This window comes from Scyliorhinus canicula, chromosome 18 (genome assembly GCF_902713615.1).
Source record: "Scyliorhinus canicula chromosome 18, sScyCan1.1, whole genome shotgun sequence".
Taxonomy (NCBI): Eukaryota; Metazoa; Chordata; class Chondrichthyes; order Carcharhiniformes; family Scyliorhinidae; genus Scyliorhinus; species Scyliorhinus canicula.
In genome coordinates this window covers 111,983,121-112,004,805 of record NC_052163.1, presented here as the reverse complement: position 1 = coordinate 112,004,805, position 21,685 = coordinate 111,983,121, and the positions used below count along the sequence as shown (strand labels likewise).

At 51.6% G+C, this 21,685-nt stretch overlaps 1 protein-coding gene across 2 annotated transcripts in view; it reads left to right on the top strand.

The window, feature by feature from the left end:
- ssbp4 (single stranded DNA binding protein 4) overlaps positions 1–21,685 on the top strand; it is a 106,742-nt gene that overhangs the window by 53,743 nt on the left and 31,314 nt on the right. For both annotated transcript variants that reach the window (XM_038777296.1, XM_038777297.1), the window contains exons 2-8: positions 55–144; positions 8,877–8,960; positions 14,207–14,266; positions 14,672–14,738; positions 17,255–17,325; positions 17,950–18,017; positions 21,347–21,395. In XM_038777296.1, the coding sequence (XP_038633224.1) occupies positions 55–144; positions 8,877–8,960; positions 14,207–14,266; positions 14,672–14,738; positions 17,255–17,325; positions 17,950–18,017; positions 21,347–21,395 (489 nt within the window). The remainder of the gene's footprint in view (positions 1–54; positions 145–8,876; positions 8,961–14,206; positions 14,267–14,671; positions 14,739–17,254; positions 17,326–17,949; positions 18,018–21,346; positions 21,396–21,685) is intronic.

Below are 21,685 nucleotides of genomic sequence, written 5' to 3'. Positions count from 1 at the left end.
AGGTTGGTATGGAGTGTGGATTCTAACCCATTGTTGGTTGTGTTTTCGTTACAGAGTGCCGCAGCAGCACCAAGCCCTGTGCTGGGAAACATGACTCCCAGTGAGGGGACACCAGGTGTCCCTCTGCCCCCTGGCTTCTTTCAGGTACCCACAACTTAACCATTGTACAGATAAGTGAAGGGGCAGATTTCGGACTCGGGGGCTGTGTGAGATGGGCATAGGAGGAACCCTCAGTGTACCGAATAAAAACAGGTTCTCTCGCATGTCTGTAACCAACAGCTTTAATTTGCACAGAGCCTTTAACATGGTGAAAGTGTGCTTCGGAATAAGTCTTTTATTGGCCCCAGTTTGTCATCCAGAGATCAGGTGGTGCCTTCTGGTGGCTGAATATCTACTAAGTCCAGCTTTAGTTGGTTCAAAGGTGAAGATTGGACATTCTAGTGATGCACTGTGGAATGATCAATAGTATTTGTTGTCCCCCCTCTCTCTCAATCCCTCTCTCAATCTTTCTCTCCCCTCTATTCCTCTCTCCCTCCCTCTCTCCTCTCTATTCCTCTCTCAATCCCCCTCTCTCTCAATCCCTTTCTCAATCTTTCTCTCCCCTCTATTCCTCTCTCAATCTTTCTCTCCCCTCTATTCCTCTCTCAATCTTTCTGTCCCCTCTATTCCTCTCTCAATCCTTCTCTCCTCCTCTATTCCTCTCTCAATCCCCCTCTCAATCCCTCTCTCAACCTTCTCTCCCCTCTATTCCTCTCTCAATCCCTCTCTCCCCTCTATTCCTCTCTCCCTCCCTCTCTCCCCCATTCCTCTCTCAATCCCTCTCTCCCCTCTATTCCTCTCTCCCTCCCTCTCTCCCCTCTATTCCTCTCTCAATTCCTCTCTCCCCTCTGTTCCTCTCTCAATCCCTCTCTCTCTCTATTCCTCTCTCCCTCCCTCTCTCCCCTCTATTCCTCTCTCCCTCCCTCTCTCCCCTCTATTTCTCTCCCAATCCCTCTCTCAATCTTTCTCTCCCCTCTATTCCTCTCTCAATCCCTCTCTCAATCCCTCTCTCTATTCCTCTCTCCTCTCTATTCCTCTCTCAATCTTTCTCTCCCCTCTATTCCTCTCTCAATCTTTCTCTCCCCTCTATTCCTCTCTCAATCCCTCTCTCAATCCCTCTCTCTATTCCTCTCAATCCCTCTCTCCCCTCTATTCCTCTCTCAATCCCTCTCTCCCCTTTATTCCTCTCCCTCCCCGTATTCCTCTCAATCCCTCTCTCAATCCTCTCTCCCCTCTATTCCTCTCTCAATCCCCCTCTCTCTCAATCTCTCTCTCAATCTTTCTCTCTCCTCTATTCCTCTCAATCCCTCTCTCCCCTCTATTCCTCTCAATCTCTCTCTCCCCTCTATTCCTCTCTCCCTCCCTCTCTCCCCTCTATTCCTCTCTCAATCCCTCTCTCTCAATCCCTCTCTCAATCTTTCTCTCCCCTTTATTCCTCTCTCCCTCCCTCTCTCCCCTCAATCCCTCTCTCCCTCCCTCCCCTCTATTCCTCTCTCCCTCCCTCTCTCTCAATCTCTCTCTCTATTCCTCTCTCCCCTCTATTCCTCTCTCAATCCCTGTCTCCCCTCTATTCCTCTCTCAATCCCTCTCTCCCCTGTATTCCTCTCTCAATCTTTCTCTCCCCTCTATTCCTCTCTCAATCCCTCTCTCCCTCCCTCTCTCCCTCTCTCCCTCTCTCCCTCCCTCTCTCCCCTCTATTCCTCTCATAGAATCATAGAATTTACAGTGCAGAAGGAGGCCCATCGGCCCATCGAGTCTGCACCAGCCCTTGGAAAGGGCATCCTATTTAAGCCCACACCTCCACCCTATCCCCGTAACCCAGTAACCCCACCTAACCTTTTGGACACTAAGGGGCAATTTAGTATGGCCAATCCACCTAAACTGTATTCTCTTTCCTTATCTCTGCTCTGTTTCACTTTCTCTTAATTTTTTTATAAATTTAGAGTACCCAATTCATTTTTTCCAATTAAGGGACAATTTAGCGTGGCCAACCCACCTACCCTGCACATCTTTGGGTTGTGGGGGTGAAACCCACGCAAACACGGGGAGAATGTGCAAACTCCACACAGACAGTGACCCAGGGCCGGGATCGAACCTGGGACATCGGTGCGTGAGGCTGCATTGCTAACCACTGCGCCACCGTGCCGCCTCACTTTCTCTAGTTAATCCCCACTGTCTCTCTTTATTATCCGTCTCATGCTCTCTTTCTGCTCACTGTCCTCCCTGTCTCACTCCTTCTTTCAATCTTTTCTATCAATCTCTAATTTCTCTCTTTCTCTCTCTCTCAGGCCCTCTCTCCCATCTGCATTCTAACTCTGTCTTGAACCACCTGAAATCCCCGTTTCCCTCATCCTCTGCTTTCTTTGTCTTTGTCTCATGTCCTTCTCTGGTATCCGACTCTCCGCTATTTTCTCTTTCCCCTCTGCACACTGTTTTGTGCTGGTTCTGATTCCCTAACACTCCATTGTTTAAGTGCTGTTGCTTTTATTCTGCAGGCAGCCCTGCCCCCATGTGGTAGTTTGTGTTTACTGCACAGGCAGTAACACGAAGGTCGGTGCCTTTCTTTTGCATTTTCTCTGGCAGTGTGCTGGAGCAGTCTTCACCCTCTCTGACCAATCTAACCTGCCTGAATCGTAGGCTGAATTAATTCCTGCTTCATTGTTCAAGTTGATGCGTGCAAACTAATGTTCATAGAATCCCTACAGGACAGAATGAGGCCATTTGGCCTATCGAGACAGCACTCATCCTATCTGAAAGAGCACCCCACCCAAGGCCCACTCCTCCACCCTATCCCAGTAACCCCACCTAACCTTTTGGACACCAAGGGGCCATTTATCATGGCCAATCTACCGAACCCGCACACCTTTGGACTGTGGGAGGAAACTTCGGAGCACCCGGACAAAACCCACGCACACACGGGGAGAAAGTGCAAACTCCACACAGTCACCCGAGGCCGGAATTGAACCCTGATACAGTGAGGCAGCAGTGCTAACCACTGTGCCACCGTGTCGCCCTACACTGTAACTAGTTAACGGGGTGGAGGGGATAGCTAAGAATTTGAACAGTTTACAGAAAGCTTACAGCCAGTTACAGACTATTCGGCCCAAACTGCTCCATGCTCGTGTTTAGACTCCACATGAGTCTCCTCCAATCCCCTCGTCATCTCACACCATCCGCACCTCCTCCCATTCCTTTCTCCCTCATCTGATTATGCAGCTTCGGCCTGAAGTAAATCCCTGCTATTCATCTCCAGCACTCCCTGTGGGAGCGAGTTCCACATTCTCACCACTCTCTGGGTGAAGAGGTTTCTCCAGAATCCCCTGTTGGATTTTTTAATGGCTGCCTCATACTTCTGTCCAATCTCCCTCAGACTCTCCCTTCTGTACATTTACCCTTCAAACTCTTTCATAATCCTAAAGACATCTATCAGGACGCCCCTTTCTGCTTCTTATCTAACATACGGGGAACATGTATATTATCATTAACATGTATATTATATTCGGGTAGCACGGTAGCATGGTGGTTAGTACAATTGCTTCACAGCACCAGGGTTCCAGGTTCAATTCCCGGCTTGGGTCACTGTCTGTGCAGAGTGCCAGCGTGCCGGCCTAGATAGACGTATTCAAAAGTCCTGAGGGGTAGGGAATGGGTAAATAGTGAGAAACTTTTCCCTCGCAAGAGAGAGGACATAGATTCAAAATAATGGGCAAAAGGTGTACAAGCGGTGAGGAAACATTTTTCACCCCAGTGGGTTCTTGGAATCTGGAACAAAATTCCTGAGCTGGTGGTGGAGGCAGGTTCGATCGAGGTATTCAAGAAAAGAATTGGATTGTAATCTTAAGAAAAAGAATGTGCAAGGTTACAGGAATACAGCAAGGGAGTGGGACTAGGTAGAATGCCCTTTCACAAAGCCAGTTCAGACTCGATGGGCTGAATGGCTGCTTTCTGCCCTGGAAAGATTCTGTGATCATAGAATCATAGAATTTACAGTGCAGAAGGAGGCCATTTGGCCCATCGAGTCTGCACCGGCTTTTGTTTTGGAAAGAGCACCCTACCCAAGCCCACACCTCCACCCTATCCCCATAACCCAGTAACCCCACCCAACACTAAGGGCAATTTTGGACACTAAGGGGCAATTGATCATGGCCAATCCACCTAACCTGCACATCTTTGGACTGTGGGAGGAAACTGGAGCACCTGAAGGAAAGCCACGCACACACAGGGAGAACGTGCAGACTCCGCACAGACAGTGACCCAAGCTTGGTGAGAGTGACTGCCCTTAACATCAAGGCCACATGTAGCATCAAGGAACCATAGCAATAAAGGAGTCGATGCGGGGGACCCTCCACTAGTTAGAGTCATACTAATCCGAAAGAAGGTGGTTGTGTGGTTGGAGATCAATCATCTCAACTCCAGGACATCACTGCAGGAGTTCCTCAGGGTAGTGTCCTCAGTCCAACCATCTTCAGCTGCTTCATCTATAACCTTCCTTCCATCATAAGATCAGAAGTAGGGATGTTCATTAATTTATTTATTTATTCTTTTAAAAAAAAAAAAATAAATTTAGAGTACCCAATTATTTTTTTCCAATTAAGGGGCAATTTAGCATTGCCGATCCACCAAGCCTGCACATCTTTGGGTTGTGGGGGTGAAACCCACGCAGACACGGGGAGAATGTGTAAACTCCACACGGACAGTGACCCAGAGCCGGGATCGAACCTGGGACCTCGCGCCGTGAGGCTGCAGGGCTAACCACTAGGCCACCGTGCTGCCCAGGGATGTTCATTAATGATTGTACATAGTTCAGCACCATTCACGACTCCTCAAATACTGAAGCAACCCATGTCCAAATGCACCAAGAACCCGACAGTATCCAGGTTTAGGCTGACAAGTGGCAAGTAACATTCCCGCCACACAAGTGCCAGACAATGACCATCTCCTACAAGAGAGAATCTAACTGCTGCCCTTGACATTCAATGGCATTACCATTGCTGAATTCCATACCATCAACATCCTGGGGGGTTACTATTGATCATAAACTGAACTGGACTAGCCATATAAATACTGTGGTTACCAGCGTAGGTCAAAGGCTTGGAAACCTTCAGTGAGTAACTTACCTCCTGACTTCACAAAGCCTTTCCACCCATTTGCCGGGATGAGTCCAAGTCCAAAGATGTGCAGGTTAGGTGGATTGGCCATGATAAATTGCCCTTAGTGTCCAAAATTGCCCTTAGTGTTGGGTGGGGTTACTGGGTTATGGGGATAGGGTGGAGGTGTTAACCTTGGGTAGGGTGCTCTTTCCAGGAGCCGGTGCAGACTCGATGGGCCGAATGGCCTCCTTCTGCACTGTAAATTCTATGCAAATCTATGAGTGCAGCTCCAGCAACACTCAAGAAGGTGGACGCCACCTAGAACAACGCAACCCGTTTGATTGGCACCCCTTCCACAAACATTAATTCCCTCCACCACTGACGCACAGGAGCAGCCGTGTGTACCATCTACAAGACGCACTGTAAGAACTCCCCAAAGCTCCTCAGGCAGCAGTTCCAAACCCACAATCATTACCATCTAGAAGGACGAGAGCAGAAGGTACCTGGGAACACCACCACCTGAAGGTTCCCCTCCCAAGCCGCTCACCACCCTGACTTGGATATATATTCGCCGATCCTTCACTGTCGCTGGGGCAACATCCTGGAACTCCCTCCCTAACAGCACTGTGGGTGTATCTACACTACAGGGACTGCAGGGGTTCAAGAAGGCAGCTCTAACCCTTCTCAAAGGCAATTAGAGATGGGCGACAAAGGCTGGCCTAGTCAGCGACGCTCGTGTCCCGTAAAATTAATTTTTTAAAACTCTTCTTTCAACATGAGCTGCCAACTTCAATGACTTGCGTACCTATACACCGAGATTGTCCTTTATTTTAGACTGTCTCTTCATATTCTTCCCACCAGAATGATTCTCCTCATGCTCCTCCGCATTGAACCTCATCTGTCACTTGTCTGCCCACTGGCATGTCTATGTCCTTTTGTAGTTCAAGACTGGGCAGCAGGGTAGCGACTTTGGCTTCAGAGCTCCAGGGTCCCAGGTTTGATTCCCGGTTTGGGTCACTCTCTGTGCGGAGTTTGCACATTCTCCCCGTGTCTGCGTGGGTTTCCTCCGGGTGCTCTGGTTTCCTCCCACAAGCCCCGAAAGACGTGCATTTGGACATTCTGAATTCTCCTTCCGTGTACCTGAACAGGTGCCGGAATGTGGTGACTTGGGGCTTTTTACAGTAACTTCATTGCAGTGTTAATGTGAACCTACTTGTGACAATAAAGATTATTCTCTTCACAGTTGACAATGTTGCCAATCTTTGTATAATCTGCAAATTTTAAGCTCATGCTCTGAACACCACAGTCTAGGTCATTAATGTATATCAGGAAGACCCCTGTATATCAGGGGTCCCAACATTGACCCCTGGGGGACTTTACTCCAAACCTTCTTCCAATCTGAACAACAAACATTTATCACTACTCTCTGTTTCCTGTCACTCAGCCAGTTTCTTATCAGAGTGCCGACTTCCCCTTTTATTCCACGGGCTAGACATTTGCTGAAAAGTCTGTTGTGTGGCACTGTATCAGATGCCCTTTGAAAATCGGGTACACAGAGGGTGAATTCAGAATGTCCAAATGACCTAATAGCGGGTCTTTCGGGACTTGTGGGAGGAAACCAGAGCACCCGGAGGAAACCCACGCAGACACGGGGAGCACGTGCAGACTCCACACAGACAGTGACCCAAGCTGGGAATCGAACCTGGGACCCTGGAGCTGTGAAGCCACAGTGCTAACCACTGTGTTACTGTGCTGCCCAGTCTTGAACTACAAAAGGACATAGACATGTCACTTTATGGTTGCCTGCATTATTCTTTCATCCCCTTTTGAGCAAGGGTGTAACATTTGCAATTCTCCTGTCCTCCAGCACCACCACCGTGTCTAAGGAAGCTCCTCAGTGCCTCTGAAATGGCCACTGTCACATCCCTCAGTATCCTTGGATGCATCTCATTAGGTCCAGGTGCCTTATCAATTTTAAGTAAAGATCGCCTTTCTAGCACCTCCTCCTTTTCAAATGTGAATTCCTCGAGTCTACCAGTGGCCTCCTTTCACCTCTACTTGGGTAGCATCCTCTCCCTTTGTGAAGACTGATGCAAAGCACTCATTTAATAATTCTGCTGCCTCGGCCTCCTTTTTTGATCCCTAATCGGCCTTATTCTTTCTTTTACCAGCCTTTTGCTGTTTAGGTGCTCACGGAAAACCTTGCGAATCTCTTTTTACGTTAGCTGCCAGCCTCTTTTCATGCTATTCTGATTAGTTTTTTTCACTTCCCTCTCGTCCTCCTGAGGCTCTCGTCTAAAACTCTCATTCTTCGCGTCCCTTTGCGCTATTCCTATCTCAGTCTATATTTGGATAATTGACGTCCACCATTATAATTCTTGCACCTCTCTTTGCAAATTTGTTTCTCTAGATCCCTTCTGCTAGTTGTGTTCAGTGTACTACAGCCATCAATGTTCTTGCACCATTTTCCTTCCTTACCTCCAGCCAGATAGATTCCGTCCTTGACCCATGCGTTCACCTACCTGCACATTAACCCTGATTTAGACTTTTTAACCTCTTCCCCCTTTCTCTGACCCAATCTTTTTTTAATCTAAATTTAGAGTATCCAATTATTTTTTTCCAATTAAAGGCGGCACGGTGGCACAGTGGTTAGCACTGCTGCCTCACGGCGCTGAGGACCCGGGTTCGAAGTCCAGCCCTGGGCCACTGTCCGTGAGGAGTTTGCACATTCTCCCCGTGTCTGCGTGGGTTTCACCCCCACAACCCAAAAGGGTAGGTGGATTGGCCACGCTAAAAATTGCCCCGTAATTGGAAAAAATAATTGGGTACTCTAAATTTCCAATTAAGGGGCGATTTAGCGTGGCCAATCCACCTAACCTGCACATCTTTGGGTTGTGGGGGTGAAACCCACGCAGACACGGGGAGAATGTGCAAACTCCTCACGGACAGAGACCCAGGGCTGGACTTCGAACCCGGGTCCTCAGTGCCGTGAGGCAGCAGTGCTAACCACTGTGCCACCGTGCCGCCCCACGCTGACCCAATCTAATGAGTTACTATTGCCCACTCCAGTTCTATCAAACTCTCCATGTATTCGATTTACCTTGATACAATTATCTGATATGAAAATGAAATGAAAATCACTTATTGTCACGAGTAGGCTTCAATGAAGTTCCTGTGAAAAGCCCCTAGTCGCCACATTCCGGCGCCTGTTCGGGGAGGCTGGTACGGCAATCGAACCGTGCTGCTGGCCTGTTTTAAAAGCCAGCGATTTAGCCCAGTGAGCCCCTATGCATTCTCCTGATATATTCTCCTTATCAGTTAATAGTTTTCTATTTCCCACTGCCGGTTTTTCTCCTCTCTCAATTTCCCCACAGGTTCCCATCCCCCTGCCAACCTAGTTTAAATTTACTCCAGTTACATAACTGCCACAGCGCTATATATGAACTGATTCTCCAAGTGTTGGTCCTGGGAACTGAGGCTAGTTCGGGTTATTATGCACCTGTTGTGGCTAAGGATCCTGGGGTCAGTGATACCCCCCCGCCAGGGCTTGACCAGAGATTCGCAGATTGACCACAGATTGAGGCCATTCAGTCCATTGTGTCAGTGCCAGCTCTTTGAAAACACCGTCCTATTAGCTCCAGCCGCCTGTTCTTTCCCCATTATCCTTCACATTTTCCCCTTTGTGTACTTTAATCATGTGGCCTCTCTCCCATTTGTCACTCACCTTTAATTTATTTTCTGTTACAGGGGCCCCCAGGATCGCAGCCATCGCCTCACACACAGGCACCTCCGCACAACCCCAACAACCCCATATTGGGCCCCCATGGTCAGGTAAGTGCTTTCTGACATCGGAGAGGGGAGGGAAGGCACAGGGCTCGGGTTCCCCGGGTTGGAGGGAAGAGTCCCATGTCCCGATTGTAGGAAAGAGAACTGACTGCAGAGAGAGAAGAGGGACCAAGGTATTGGGGAGGGCCAGTGTAAAGGAGCTGGAGGGCAGGTGATGCAGCAGTGACAGTTTGTGGAGGCGGGGCTAGGTGATGGAGCAGTGACAGTTTGTGGAGGCGGTGCCAGGTGATGGAGCAGTGACAGGTTGTGGAGGCGGGGCCAGGTGATGGGGCAGTGACAGGTTGTGGAGGCGGGGCTAGGTGATGGGGCAGTGACAGATTGTGGAGGCGGGGCTAGGTGATGGGGCAGTGACAGGTTATGGAGGCGGGGCCAGGTGATGGGGCAGTGACAGGTTGTGGAGGCGGGGCCAGGTGATGTGGCAGTGACAGGTTGTGGAGGCGGGGGGTGATGGGGCAGTGACAGGTTGTGGAGGCGGGGCTAGATGATAGAGCAGTGACAGGCTGTGGAGGCAGGGCCAGGTGATGTGGCTGTGACAGGTTGTGGAGGCGGGGCTAGGTGATGGGGCAGTGACAGGTTGTGGAGGCGGGGCCAGGTGATGGAGCAGTGACAGGTTGTGGAGGCGGGGCCAGGTGATGGGGCAGTGACAGATTGTGGAGGCGGGGCCAGGTGATGCAGCAGTGACAGGCGGTGGAGGCGGGGCCAGGTGATGAGGCAGTGACAGGTTGTGGAGGCGGGGTCAGCTGATGGGGCAGTGACAGGTTGTGGAGGCGGGGCCAGATGATGGGCCATTGACAGGTGACGGAGGTGGGGCTAGGTGATGGGGCAGTGACAGGTTGTGGAGGCGGGGTCAGCTGATGGGGCAGTGACAGGTTATGGAGGCGGGGCCAGATGATGGGGCAGTGACAGGTTGTGGAGGCGGGGCCAGATGATGGGCCATTGACAGGTGACAGAGGTGGGGCTAGTCAGGGGGCAGGGTCTCAGGTAACTTTCAGGGGCTGGATTCTCCAAAAATGGGGCTATGTCCCCACGTCAGTAAAACCACTGGTGTTTCACGCTTTTTTTTAACAAACAATTTTATTGAGGTAGTTTTTCGGCATTGTAAACAATTACAGATATCAACAAAAAGAAAGCAAAAAAGGCAAAAATGTGCAAACATCCATGTACATTCAATACTTCAATCGTACCATACTGCACAAGCCCGCTCCTCTCCAATCGGCACTACCCGCCAATTTATCCCTCCTACTCTACTCTACTCTAACCCCCCCACCCCCTGCTGACGCTCACTCTCCTGCAAAGAAGTCAATGAATAATTGCCATGTCCGGGCGAACCCCTGTACAGATCCCCTTAAGGGGAACTTAATTTTTTCCATCCCCAGAAAACTCGACATGTCCGAAAGCCACAACTCAGTCTTCGGGGGCTTTGAGTCCCTCCACGCCAATAGTATTCGTCGCCGGGCTATCAGGGAAGCAAAGGCCAAAACATCGGCCTCTTTCTCACCCTGGACTCCCGGGTCTTCCGAAACCCCAAAAATTGCCACCCCTGGACCCATCGCCACCCTTGTTTTTAGCACCTGGGACATGATCCCCGCAAATCCCACCCAGTATCCCCTAAGCATCGGACATGTCCAAAACATGTGTACGTGGTTCGCTGGTCCTCCTGCGCACCTAGCGCATTTGTCCTCTACCCCAAAGAATTTGCTCATCCGGGCCACCGTCATGTGGGCCCGGTGAACGACCTTAAATTGAATCAGGCAGAGCCTGGCACATGTTGCGGTTGAGTTTACCGAAATCAGGGCTTCTGCCCACAGCCCATCCTCCATTTCCCTGCCTAGCTCCTCCTCCCGTTTGAGTTTTAGTTCCTCCGTCTGGGACCCTTCCCCCTTCATGAGTACCGTATAAATATCAGAGACTCTACCCTCCCCTCCTTCCTCCCTAGAGACTATTCTGTCTTGGAATCCCCATTGGCGGGAGGCGTGGGAAAGATGGGACCTGTCTACGGACAAAGTCCCGCAACTGTAGGTACCTGAAATCATTTCCCCTTACCAGCCCAAATTTCTCCTCCAAGCTCCTCAAACTCGCAAAGCTCCCATCCAGGAACCCACCCCAGCCAGCCACCATGCTCAAAACCCCCCATTCATACTGCCGGGGGCAAACCGATGGTTGTCGCAGATTGGCGCCCAGACAGACGCCCCCACCTCCCCTACATGCCCCCTCCACTGGCCCCATATCCGCAGGGTCGCCACCACTACCGGGCTGGTGGAGTACCTGGCCGGCGGCAGCGGTAGAGGAGCCGTGACCAGGGCTGCCAAGCTGGAGCCCCTGCACGAAGCCGCCTCCACCCGCTCTCAGATAGACCCCGTACCCACCATCCACTTCCTTATCATAGCGATGTTGGCCGCCCAGTAATAATTAATCAGACTCGGCAAAGCCAGCCCTCCCTCACTGCGGTTCCTCTCCAGCATCGCCTTCTTCACCCGCGGAGAATTTCCCGCCCAGACGAAGCTCATGATCATCCTGTTAACTCTTTTGAAGAAGGACTGTGGGATAAGGAGCGGGAGGCACTGAAAAATGAACAGGAATCTAGGGAGGATTGTCATCTTTACCGTCTGCACCCTCCCTGCCAGCGACAGCAGGAGTGCATCCCATCTCCGAAACTCTCCCTTCATTTGCTCCACCACCCTGGCCAAATTTAACTTGTGCAGCCTGCCCCAGTCTCGCGCCACCTGGATCCCCAAATACCGAAAATTTTCCTCAACCAGCCTAAATGGTAGCCCTCTCAATCTGTTGTCGTGGCCCCTTGCCTGTACCACAAACATTTCACTCTTGGCCGTATTTAATTTGTACCCTGAGAACTGGCCGAACTTCCTCAATGTTTCCAGTATACTTCCCATCCCAGCCAGTGGGTCCGACACGTACAGGAGCAGGTTGTCCGCATAAAGAGAGACCCTGTGTTCCACCCCGCCCCTAACCATCCCCTTCCATCCCTTTGCGGCTCTCAGCGCAATCGCCAGCGGCTCTATGGCCGCAAACAGCAGCGGGGAGAGCAGAAAGCCCTGTCTGGTCCTGCGGTATAGTCTAAAATACTCTGACACTTCTCTGTTAGTCCTGACGCTGGCCTTCGGGGCCTGATATAATGATCTGATCCAATTCACCAGTCCCTCCCCGAACCCAAACCGTCCGAGCACCTCCCATAGATAGCCCCACTCCACCCGGTCGAAGGCCTTCTCGGCATCCATCGCCACCACTACCTCCACCTCCTTGCCCATCGGGGGCATCATTATCATATTAAGTAATCTTCTCAGGTTGGCTGACAGCTGCCTGCCTTTCACGAACCCAGTTTGGTCCTCCCCAATCTCCTCCGGTACACAGTCCTCAATTCTAACCGGCAGTACCTTTGCCAGGAGCTTGGCATCTACATTGATCAGGGAGATTGGCCTGTATGACCCGCACGCTTCCGGGTCTTTACCCCGCTTCATTATCAGTGATATAGTGGCTTGCGACATCGTCGGCGGAAGGGTCCCTCTGTACCTTGCCTCATTAAAAACCCTCGCCAAGACCGGACCCACTAACTCAGAGAACTTCTTATAAAACTCTACTGGGTATCCATCCGGCCCCGGGGCTTTCCCCGACTGCATGGCCTTTAGGCCCCCCAATACCTCCTCCACTCTAATCGGTGGTGTTTCACTCTTGACTTTCCTTAAGAAAGTCCTGAGCAATTCTCCTACCTGCCTGAGGCTGGTAGGGCCCCGGAGTGCTCCTCGCAGCTCTGGCTGCGGATACGGGGCCCCGTACTTCCGCTAGGGAGTCCGCGCATGCGCATGCCGGTGGCCGTCCTGTGGGACACGGCGGACTCGGACCGGGGACCGTCATCCAAAATGTAGGGCCCCTGAGATCGCGCGCGGCCGCAGAACACTCCCCTGGCCGTCCATGAGGATTCTCCGCCCCCCACGCTGGACACAATATCGGGGGGGTGGGGGGGGGGGGTTGTGGAGAATCCAGCTCCAGGTGTTTGCTCCAGGTGTCAGGGATTCTCCACGGGTTTAATGTGGAACAGGATAATAAAGACAAACTGTTTCCTCCGCGGAACTGAACAAAGGAGCAGAGCCTTAAAATGAGAGGCAGGCCAATCAGCGGCGATGTGAGGAATCCCTTTCTCACAAAAAGTCCTGGAACTCTGGAACTCTCGCCCACAACAAGCCGTTAAGGCTGGTGGGGGCAATTGTAAAGGTTGATAGATTATTGTCGGATTAGGGGGGGATGGAGCCATGTCTAGGAGCTGGGAGTCTCACTGGCCAATGTAACACTGCGGGTGTTGCAGTTCCAAACAAACAGGTGATTTTTATCAATCATGAGGTGAAGGGGGAGGTGGGGAGCCAAAATATCCATCTGCCTATTATCTGTAATGGCCCAAAAAGAAATGAGTTATGCAGTCAGAGCTTAATCAATGCAGCGTAGAGGGGGCTTTACTCTGTATCTAACCCCGTGCTGTACCTGTGCTGGGAGTGTTTGATGGGGACAGTGTAGAGGGGGCTTTACTCTGTATCTAACCCCGTGCTGTACCTGTCCTGGGAGTGTTTGATGGGGACAGTGTAGAGGGAGCGTTACTCTGTACCTAACCCATGCTGTACCTGTCCTGGGAGTGTTTGATGGGGACAGTGTAGAGGGAGCTTTACTCTGTATCTAACCCCATGCTGTACCTGTCCTGGGAGTGTTTGATGGGGACAGTGTAGAGGGGGCTTTACTCTGTATCTAACCCCATGCTGTACCTGTCCTGGGAATGTTTGATGGGGACAGTGCAGAGGGAGCTTTACTCTGTATCTAACCACGTGCTGTACCTGTCCTGGGAGTGTTTGATGGGGACAGTGTAGAGGGAGCTTTACTCTGTATCTAACCCCATGCTGTACCTGTCCTGGGAATGTTTGATGGGGACAGTGCAGAGGGAGCTTTACTCTGTATCTAACCCCGTGCTGTACCTGTCCTGGGAGTGTTTGATGAGGACAGTGTAGAGGGAGCTTTACTCTGTATCTAACCCCGTGCTGTACCTGTCCTGGGAGAAGCTTGGTGTTTGATGCAGAGCTTTGCAATGTTGCCGGGCGATGTTTGAAGGTTATTGATAAACACACCAAGTGCTCCGTAGGGCTGTCTTGCACTGCAGCTGTCAGTTTTCAGGTCTTCAGTGAGACTCAGTTCGAGGTTTCAGCCTGTGACGGGTTTTTCTTTGTCCCTGACAGCCCTTCATGTCTCCGCGGTACCCAGGTGGGCCTCGGTCGTCTCTCCGAATGTCAACACAGGTGCGTATTGACTGTATGGAATCAATCTGCCTCTACCCTTCAGACAGACTGAAAGACTGGGACTCAGAAACCTTTGAGACATTAATGTCTGGCAAACTGACTGTGTATTCTGCTGTGTTGGAAATCTTTCAGATTAAATTGAGCGAGGCACAGATGCTGGCATTTTTCTGTATCACCTGAACACATCCCGCTGCGTACAATACAGTTACTGAAACATCAGAATTGGGAGCTGTCAGTAGAATCCGAATCTTCTGGCACAGAAAGAGGCCATTCAGTCCCTCAAGCCTGTTGTAACTTTTTGAAAGGGCTAATTCGCGTTTGTCCCGCTCCCTCTGGTGGTGGGGTTGGAGGTGGGCAGGTTGGTGCTCTTTGTCAATACTTCTTGTGTTTGCTTCATTCCTGCAGCCCCCTGTTGGAGTGCCGGGGTCCCAGCCCTTGTTACCAAACGCCATGGACCCGACAAGGCAGCAAGGTAGGCACCAGAACTCAGCATTCTGTAACTTGCATCCAGGGCTATTAGACCCCTGCCTGTGGCCAGTCTCTTAAAGGTTTACAGCAACAGATCTTTACTTGTGAGATTTTAGCAGTGCCAGCAACAGCCATTCCCTCCTCGGACCATTACCACCCACCCACCCCTCACCCCCAGAATGGGCTGTTTCAGAAACCAGCCCTCCACCCCCGGGTCAGCTTCTGGAATGGGAGGAACAGAGATGCTTGTGCCCAGGGTCCATTGGCCCAGGAACCAATGATATTGCAGGATTCGGACCTGAATGTCTGGATAATGTTGTCTATGTTCAGCTGCCTCACTTTGTGCAGAACAACTGAAGCAAACATCGCAATCTGAGCTGCGTTTAGTGGGGCCGTGGTTAGTGGGGCTGTGTTTGGTGGGGCTGCGTTTGGCGGAGCTGCGTTTGGCGGAGCTGCGTTTGGTGGGGCTGTGGTTAGTGGGGCTGTGGCTAGTGGGGCCGTGGTTAGTGGGGCTGTGGTTAGCGGGGCTGCGTTTGGTGGGGCTGCGTTTGGCGGGGCTGCGTTTGGCGGAGCTGCGTTTGGCGGAGCTGCGTTTGGCGGGGCTGCGTTTGGCGGGGCTGCGTTTGGTGGGGCTGCATTCGGTGGAGCTGCACTTGGCGGGGTGCGTTTGGTCGGGCTGCGTTGGTGGGGGCTGCGTAGGCGGGGGCTGAGTTCGGTGGGGGCTGCGTTCGGCGGGGGCTGCATTCAGCAAGGTTATGTTTGGCGGGGCTGCATTCAATGGTGCTGCGTTTGGAGGTGCTGCGTTTGGCGGGGCTGAGTTTGGCGGGGCTGCATTTGTCAGGGCTGAGTTTGACAGGGACTGCGTTCGGCGGGGGCTGCATTCGGCAAGGTTATGTTTGGCGGAGCTGCATTCAACTGTGCTGCGTTTGGTGGTGGTGCGTTTGGTGGTGCTGCGTTTGGCGGTACTGCCTTTGGCGGGGCTGCATTTGTCAGGGCTGCATTTGGCGGGGGCTGCGTTTTGCGGGGCTGATTTTGGTGGGAGCTGGGTTTGGTGGGGCTGTGTTCTGCGGGACTGCATTCAACAGGGTTGCATTTGGCGGTGCGGCGCTTGGCTGTGCTGCACTTGGCGGTGCTGCATTTGGCAGGACTGCATTTGGCGGGATAGCATTCAGTGGGGCTGCGTTCGGTGGTGCTGCGTTTGGTGGGGCTGCGTTCGGTGGTGCTGCGTTTGGTGGGGCTGCGTTCAGCAGGGCTCCAAACCCCGGACTCAGCCCCTGCCATACCGGAAATTATGGTCCAGATGTTTCAGAAACAGAAATTTGGGCTTTGATTGCCGAATCTGACCTAAGCCAATAAAGATTTTACATTGGGAATTCTCTATTAATTCTACATTAATTTTATTTAGTTTGTAAGCATTAACTGGAGATTCACTTGTGCTCCAATCAATTGGAACAAATTGAAACTGTGTTGGTTGGCTTTGTAATGTGTATCTCTATAAATAAATGCTTATAAAAGTGGAAAGATTGGCTCAAATCCATCTGGCTTCCTTCTGGACAGCATGGGCTCTCGGAGTGTGGAGAGAGGAAGGAACATCAGAAGCTCCATTGTTCAACAATCAGATTGCACAGAATCAAGTCTTTCAGTCATCTCCAAGATTGTATACTTGGGAGTGTGTCAGTGTTTACAGGGGGTCCCCAGGGAGTGTGTCAGCGTATACAGGGGGTCCCCAGGGAGTGTGTCAGCATTTACAGCGGGTCCCTGGGGAGTGTGTCAGTATTTACAGGGTGTCCCCGGGGAGTGAGAGTATTTGCAGGGGGTCCCAGGGGAATGTGTCAGTATCTACAGGGGGTACCAATACAGTATGTCAGTATTTATAGGGGCTCCCCGGGGGAGTGTGTCGGGATTTACAGGGGGTCCCCGGGGAGCATATCAGTATTTACAGGGGTCTTCAAAGAATGTGTCAGTATTTACCAAGGAGGTCCCTGGGGAGTGTGTCAGTATTTACAGGGGTCTTCAAAGAATGTGTCAGTATATACCAAGGGGGTCCTCGGGGAGTGTGTTAGTATTTACAGGGGGTCCCTGGGGAGTGTGTCAGTATTTACAGGGGGTCCCTGGGGAGTGTGTCATTATTTACAGGGGGGTTCCAGGGGAGTCTGTCAGTATTTACAGGAAGGTCTCCGGGGAGTGTGTCAGTATTTACAGGGGGTCCCTGGGGAGTGTGTCAGTATTTACAGGGGGTCCCTGGGGAGTGTGTCAGTATTTACAGGGGGTCCCTGGGGAGTGTGTCAGTATTTACAGGGGGGTCCCAGGGGAGTGTGTCAGTATTTACAGGAAGGTCTCCGGGGAGTGTGTCAGTATTTACAGGGGGGTCCCTGGGGAGTGTCTCCGTATTTACAGGGAATCTCTGGGAGTGTGTCAGTGTTTGCAGGGGCCCCCAGGGGGAACTTGTCAATATTTACAGGCAATCTCTGGGAGTGAGTCAGTATTTCTGATAATGAATTGCCTCTATCTTTAATTCAGGCCATCCGGGTATAGCAGGTCCGATACAGCGAATGACAGCTCCGCGTGGACTGGCAAGCTTGGGGCCGCAGGTAAGTGACTTGATCACAGCTCCTCCATCAGAGATGTGTTGATCATCCGATGCTCCGGAGGCTCGATTGTGCATCCTTGTTCTATCTGTCCACAGCACTCGTGAATTACGCTCAGATATGACAGAATCTGCAACCCCCCCCCCCCCACCGCCATGCCACATACCGAGCTCCCATTCTGTTGTGAACATCCTGTTGATCCTCACACTCTTTCTACAGAAAGGATGGGCCAGCAGTGAGATTTTGAGCCCTGCACCCCGTCCATCCATCACCCAAAGACTGTTTGCTGACCTCCATGTTCCGTTCCTGATAATCCCAAGGTGTTTTTTTTTTTTTTTTTTTTTTTTTTATAAATTTAGAGTACCCAATTATTTTTTCCAATTAAGGGGCAATTTAGCGTAGCCAATCCACCTATCCTGCACATCTTTGGGTTGTGGGGGTGAAACCCACGCAGACACGGGGAGAATGTGCAAACTCCTCACGGACAGTGACCCAGGGCCGGGATTCGAACCCGGGTCCTCAGCGCCGTAGGCAGCAATGCTAACCACTGTGCCACCGTGCCGCCCTATCCCAAGGTGTTTGAATGACGCTGGCTGATTCCTGTCCGCTTTCCCCTTTCTCTTTCAGAGTTACGGAGGAGCGATGCGGCCCCCGCCGAACTCTTTAGGAGGTCCTGGAATGCTGGGAGTGAATCTGTAAGATTTCTTATCGTATTGTGACTGTTGTTGAGTTTCGATGTAGTGTGTTATCAATGCCCTCAGCTGGTCTAGACCGGAAACTCTTGCCCTTAAAGTCAACGGGCTTTTGGTTGCTCTCCAAAGTTTCCAGTCCTACCCACGCTGATACCTGCCACAGGTGACACTGGAAAATCCAGCCAAAGATTCTTTCGCTATCAGTGGCTGAGAATCTCACAATATAGAAGGAGATGATTCAATCCATCGAGTGTTGTGCTGGACCTTTTGAAGGAATGATCCAGTGATTCTTCCCCATTGTGCCAGCTGTGGTTTCACTTCTGTCTCCTGGTCACAAGATACAGGGTTCAAGTCCCGCATCAGGAATTGAGCCCAAAAATCAAGCCTGACACTCCTGTGCAGTAGTGAGAGAATGCGGCACTGTGGGAGATTCTGGCAGCCGAGACGACCCGCCATTGGCTGCTGGTGGGGTCTTCAGGTCCCGGAGGCGTCTACACCATTTCGCGTGGCTCACCAGTCCCACTGATGGAAAGGTGGGAAAAATGGTCGCTGGAACCTGTATGGACAGGTTTCAATGGGCCTGGGAGGTGTGAATGGTGGGGGGGGTCATGGGGGCGATTCTGGGAAAAGTGGTTTTGAGAGGAAGTGGCTGGGGGTTTCTGGGAAAGGGTCAGGTAAGTGGCTGACGGTGACTAGGGGGGGGACGAAATCTCTTCTTCAGAGATTTGGGGCTTTTTCAGGCTATAAGTTAAATTTGGAAAAGAGTGAGTGTATTTGGGTGTTCTCTCTGGGTGGGGTGGGGTGGGGGGGGGGGTTGTCATTTCGGGTGGCAACCACCCACGTCAGGTTCTTGGGTGCAGGAGGCTCAGGATTCGGACCGGCTGCGTACATTGAATTTTACGAGCCTGATGGGTAGGGTCAAGGCAGATTTCTTGAGATGGGACAGCCTTCCACTATCGTGAGCAATCCAGATGCAGGCGGTAAAGATGAATATTTTGACATGGTTTTTGTTTTTATTTCAGTGCCTACCGGTGTTTTGCCAAAAGACATTTTTTATGGGGGCGGAACAGTTGATTTAGTCGTTTGTGTGGGCAGGTTAGGTGGCAAGGATTAGGAGGATGGTACTTCAGAGAGGGTGACTGTCAGGGGGCCAGGCCCTTCCAATACTGAAGTATTATAGGGCAGCATGGTGGCACAGTGGCTAGCATTGCTGCCTATGGCACTGAGGACCCGGGTTTGAATCTCAGCCCTGGGTCACTGTCCGTGTGGAGTTTGCACATTCTCCCCGTGTCTGTGTGGGTTTCACCCCCACAACTCAAAGATGTGCAGGTTAGGTGGATTGGCCACGCTAAATTGCCCCTTAATTGGAAAAAATAATTGGGTACTATAAATTTTTTTTTTAAAACACTGAAGTATTATTATTGGGCAGCGAACGCAGAGAAGGTGCAGGGCTGGAGCAGGGATATGAAGGCTTTGTGGGTGAGATTGGAGGCTGGCTCTTGTAAGGGGTCGGAGTTGTGGGCGCTAGCAACAGTGCAGCTCCTGTTTGCCCCAGGGAAATACTCGGAGAGTCTGGTGGTGGTCACGTTGAAAATATGAAGGCAATTTCAGCAGTATTTTAGGTTGGGGCAGGATTGAAGTTGATGCTGATCCGGGGGAACTAATGGTTTGAGCCAGCGAGGGTGGATGTTAGGTTTCGGGGATGGGAGGAGCGAGGGGTGATGGAAATGGAGGAGCTATTTCTAGAAGGGCGGTTTGCGAGTTTGGAGGAGTTGGGGAGATGTTTGGGATCTGGCGGGGAGAGTTTCATGTATATGCAGGTGCGGGAATTCGCACATTAGGTTTTTCCAACTTTTCCGATGGCACCGTCCTCCTCATTGTTGGGGGAGCTACGTTCGTTGATGGGGTTGGAGGGGGGAAGGTCATCTCGGTGATCCTTGGGAGGATTTTGGAAGAAGATATGGCATCACTGGAGGGGAATAAGGCCAAGTGGGAGGAGGAGCTGGGGATGGCGTTGGAGGAGGGGTTGTGGTGTGAGGTGCTGCGGAGGGTGAATTCCTCAACCTTGTATGCGAGGGGGTGGAGGATATTTGTGAGCGGTGTGGGAGAGGCCTGACAAATCGTGGGCATATGTTCTGGCCCTGCCCTAAACTGGAGAAATTTTGGAGGTTGTTCTTCAGCTTCATGTCGTTGGTCTTGCACGTGGATTTGGAGGCCAGTCCCCTGGGGGGCCATACTCGGGGTGTCGGACTTGCCGGAGTTGCAGACGGGAGGGGGGGCAGGCGTTTTAGCCTTCGCCTCGCTGATTGCTCGCAGGCGGGTCCTGTTGGGGTGGAGGTCAGTCGTTCCACTCTGTGCCTCGTTGAGGCCGAGGGATCTAATGAAGTTTTTGTATCGGGAAACGGGGTGAAAGTTGCTTTGAGATGGGGGGGGGAGACGAGTGAGGGGTTCCACAAGAGATGGGGTTTGTTTGCCTACATTCCAAGGAGCTGGTTACTGTCAGCTGTTACGGCAGAAGTGGGGTGTTTGCTCGAGGTTACTGCGGGGGGCGGAGTTGGGGGTTTGTGTTTTTTCTATGCCATGTTGTGTGTTTAAATGTTAAAATATCAGAAACTTGAACCGGGGAGGGGAGGGGAGGGAGGGGGGGGGGGGGGGGGGGGGGGGGTGGGGGGGGTCCTTCAGCCCTGTGAGTCTGGATTCCTGTCTGGTCGAGGGAGGGGGTGTGGGGAGTGTCCCGTGAGGGGGTTGATCTAGGTATTTATAATTCTTCTAACTCTTCCTGGGTAACTATTTGTGCAAACCTGGGGGACCATCAGAAGTTTGAGATTTAAATCACGTTTTCAGATGGTTCCCAGCACAGGGCAATTGCCGGCTAAACCCTCAACTGGGATGTTCCGAGTATTCCTCAGCGCACCTTGGCTGTACCACCCCCCCCCCCCCCCGGGCCACCCCGAAACCCGACGCTGGGGATCTTAGAGGTTATGGTCCCATGTCTTGCAATTTCTTTGGCCTTTCACAGTACCAGGGCTGCCCGAAGTGTTTCATGCCGAATGAAATACAGTGCAGTCGCCATTTTAATGTAGGAATCATCAGGAAATGTAGGTACATCAGGATTCCACAAACAGGTATGTGACAATGACCGTATCACCTCAATCAGGAGGATTGAGAGGTTGTGATCGAGAGAGGCTCGTGGCGAGGGAACTGCTGCTGTCCACTGCCACAGTGAGGGCTTCCCATGGGCAGGAGTCCTTTTGTTGAATGAAATGTATACTAGGCTAAGGGATCCTCATAGCTTCTGATATCTGTAACTCCGTGTTATGTTTCTGTTGCAGGGGTCCAGGTGGAGGGAGACCATGGCCAAACCCACCAAACACTAACTCTGTAAGTAACAGACTGCTGGAGAGAGTGCAGTGAAATGAGCAGGGAAACCAACTCCGTTTGAGACACACTCTTCGGCCACCACAGTGCCTGTTTCAAGTGTCACCAACCTGTCAACAGTCTAATAATGAAATGAAATGAAATGAATGAAATGAAATGAAAATTGCTTATTGTCACAAGTAGGCTTCAAATGAAGTTACTGTGAAAAGCCCCTAGTCGCCACATTCCGGCGCCTGTTCGGGGAGGCTGGTACTGGAATTGAACCCACGCTGCTGGCCTGCCTTGGTCTGCTT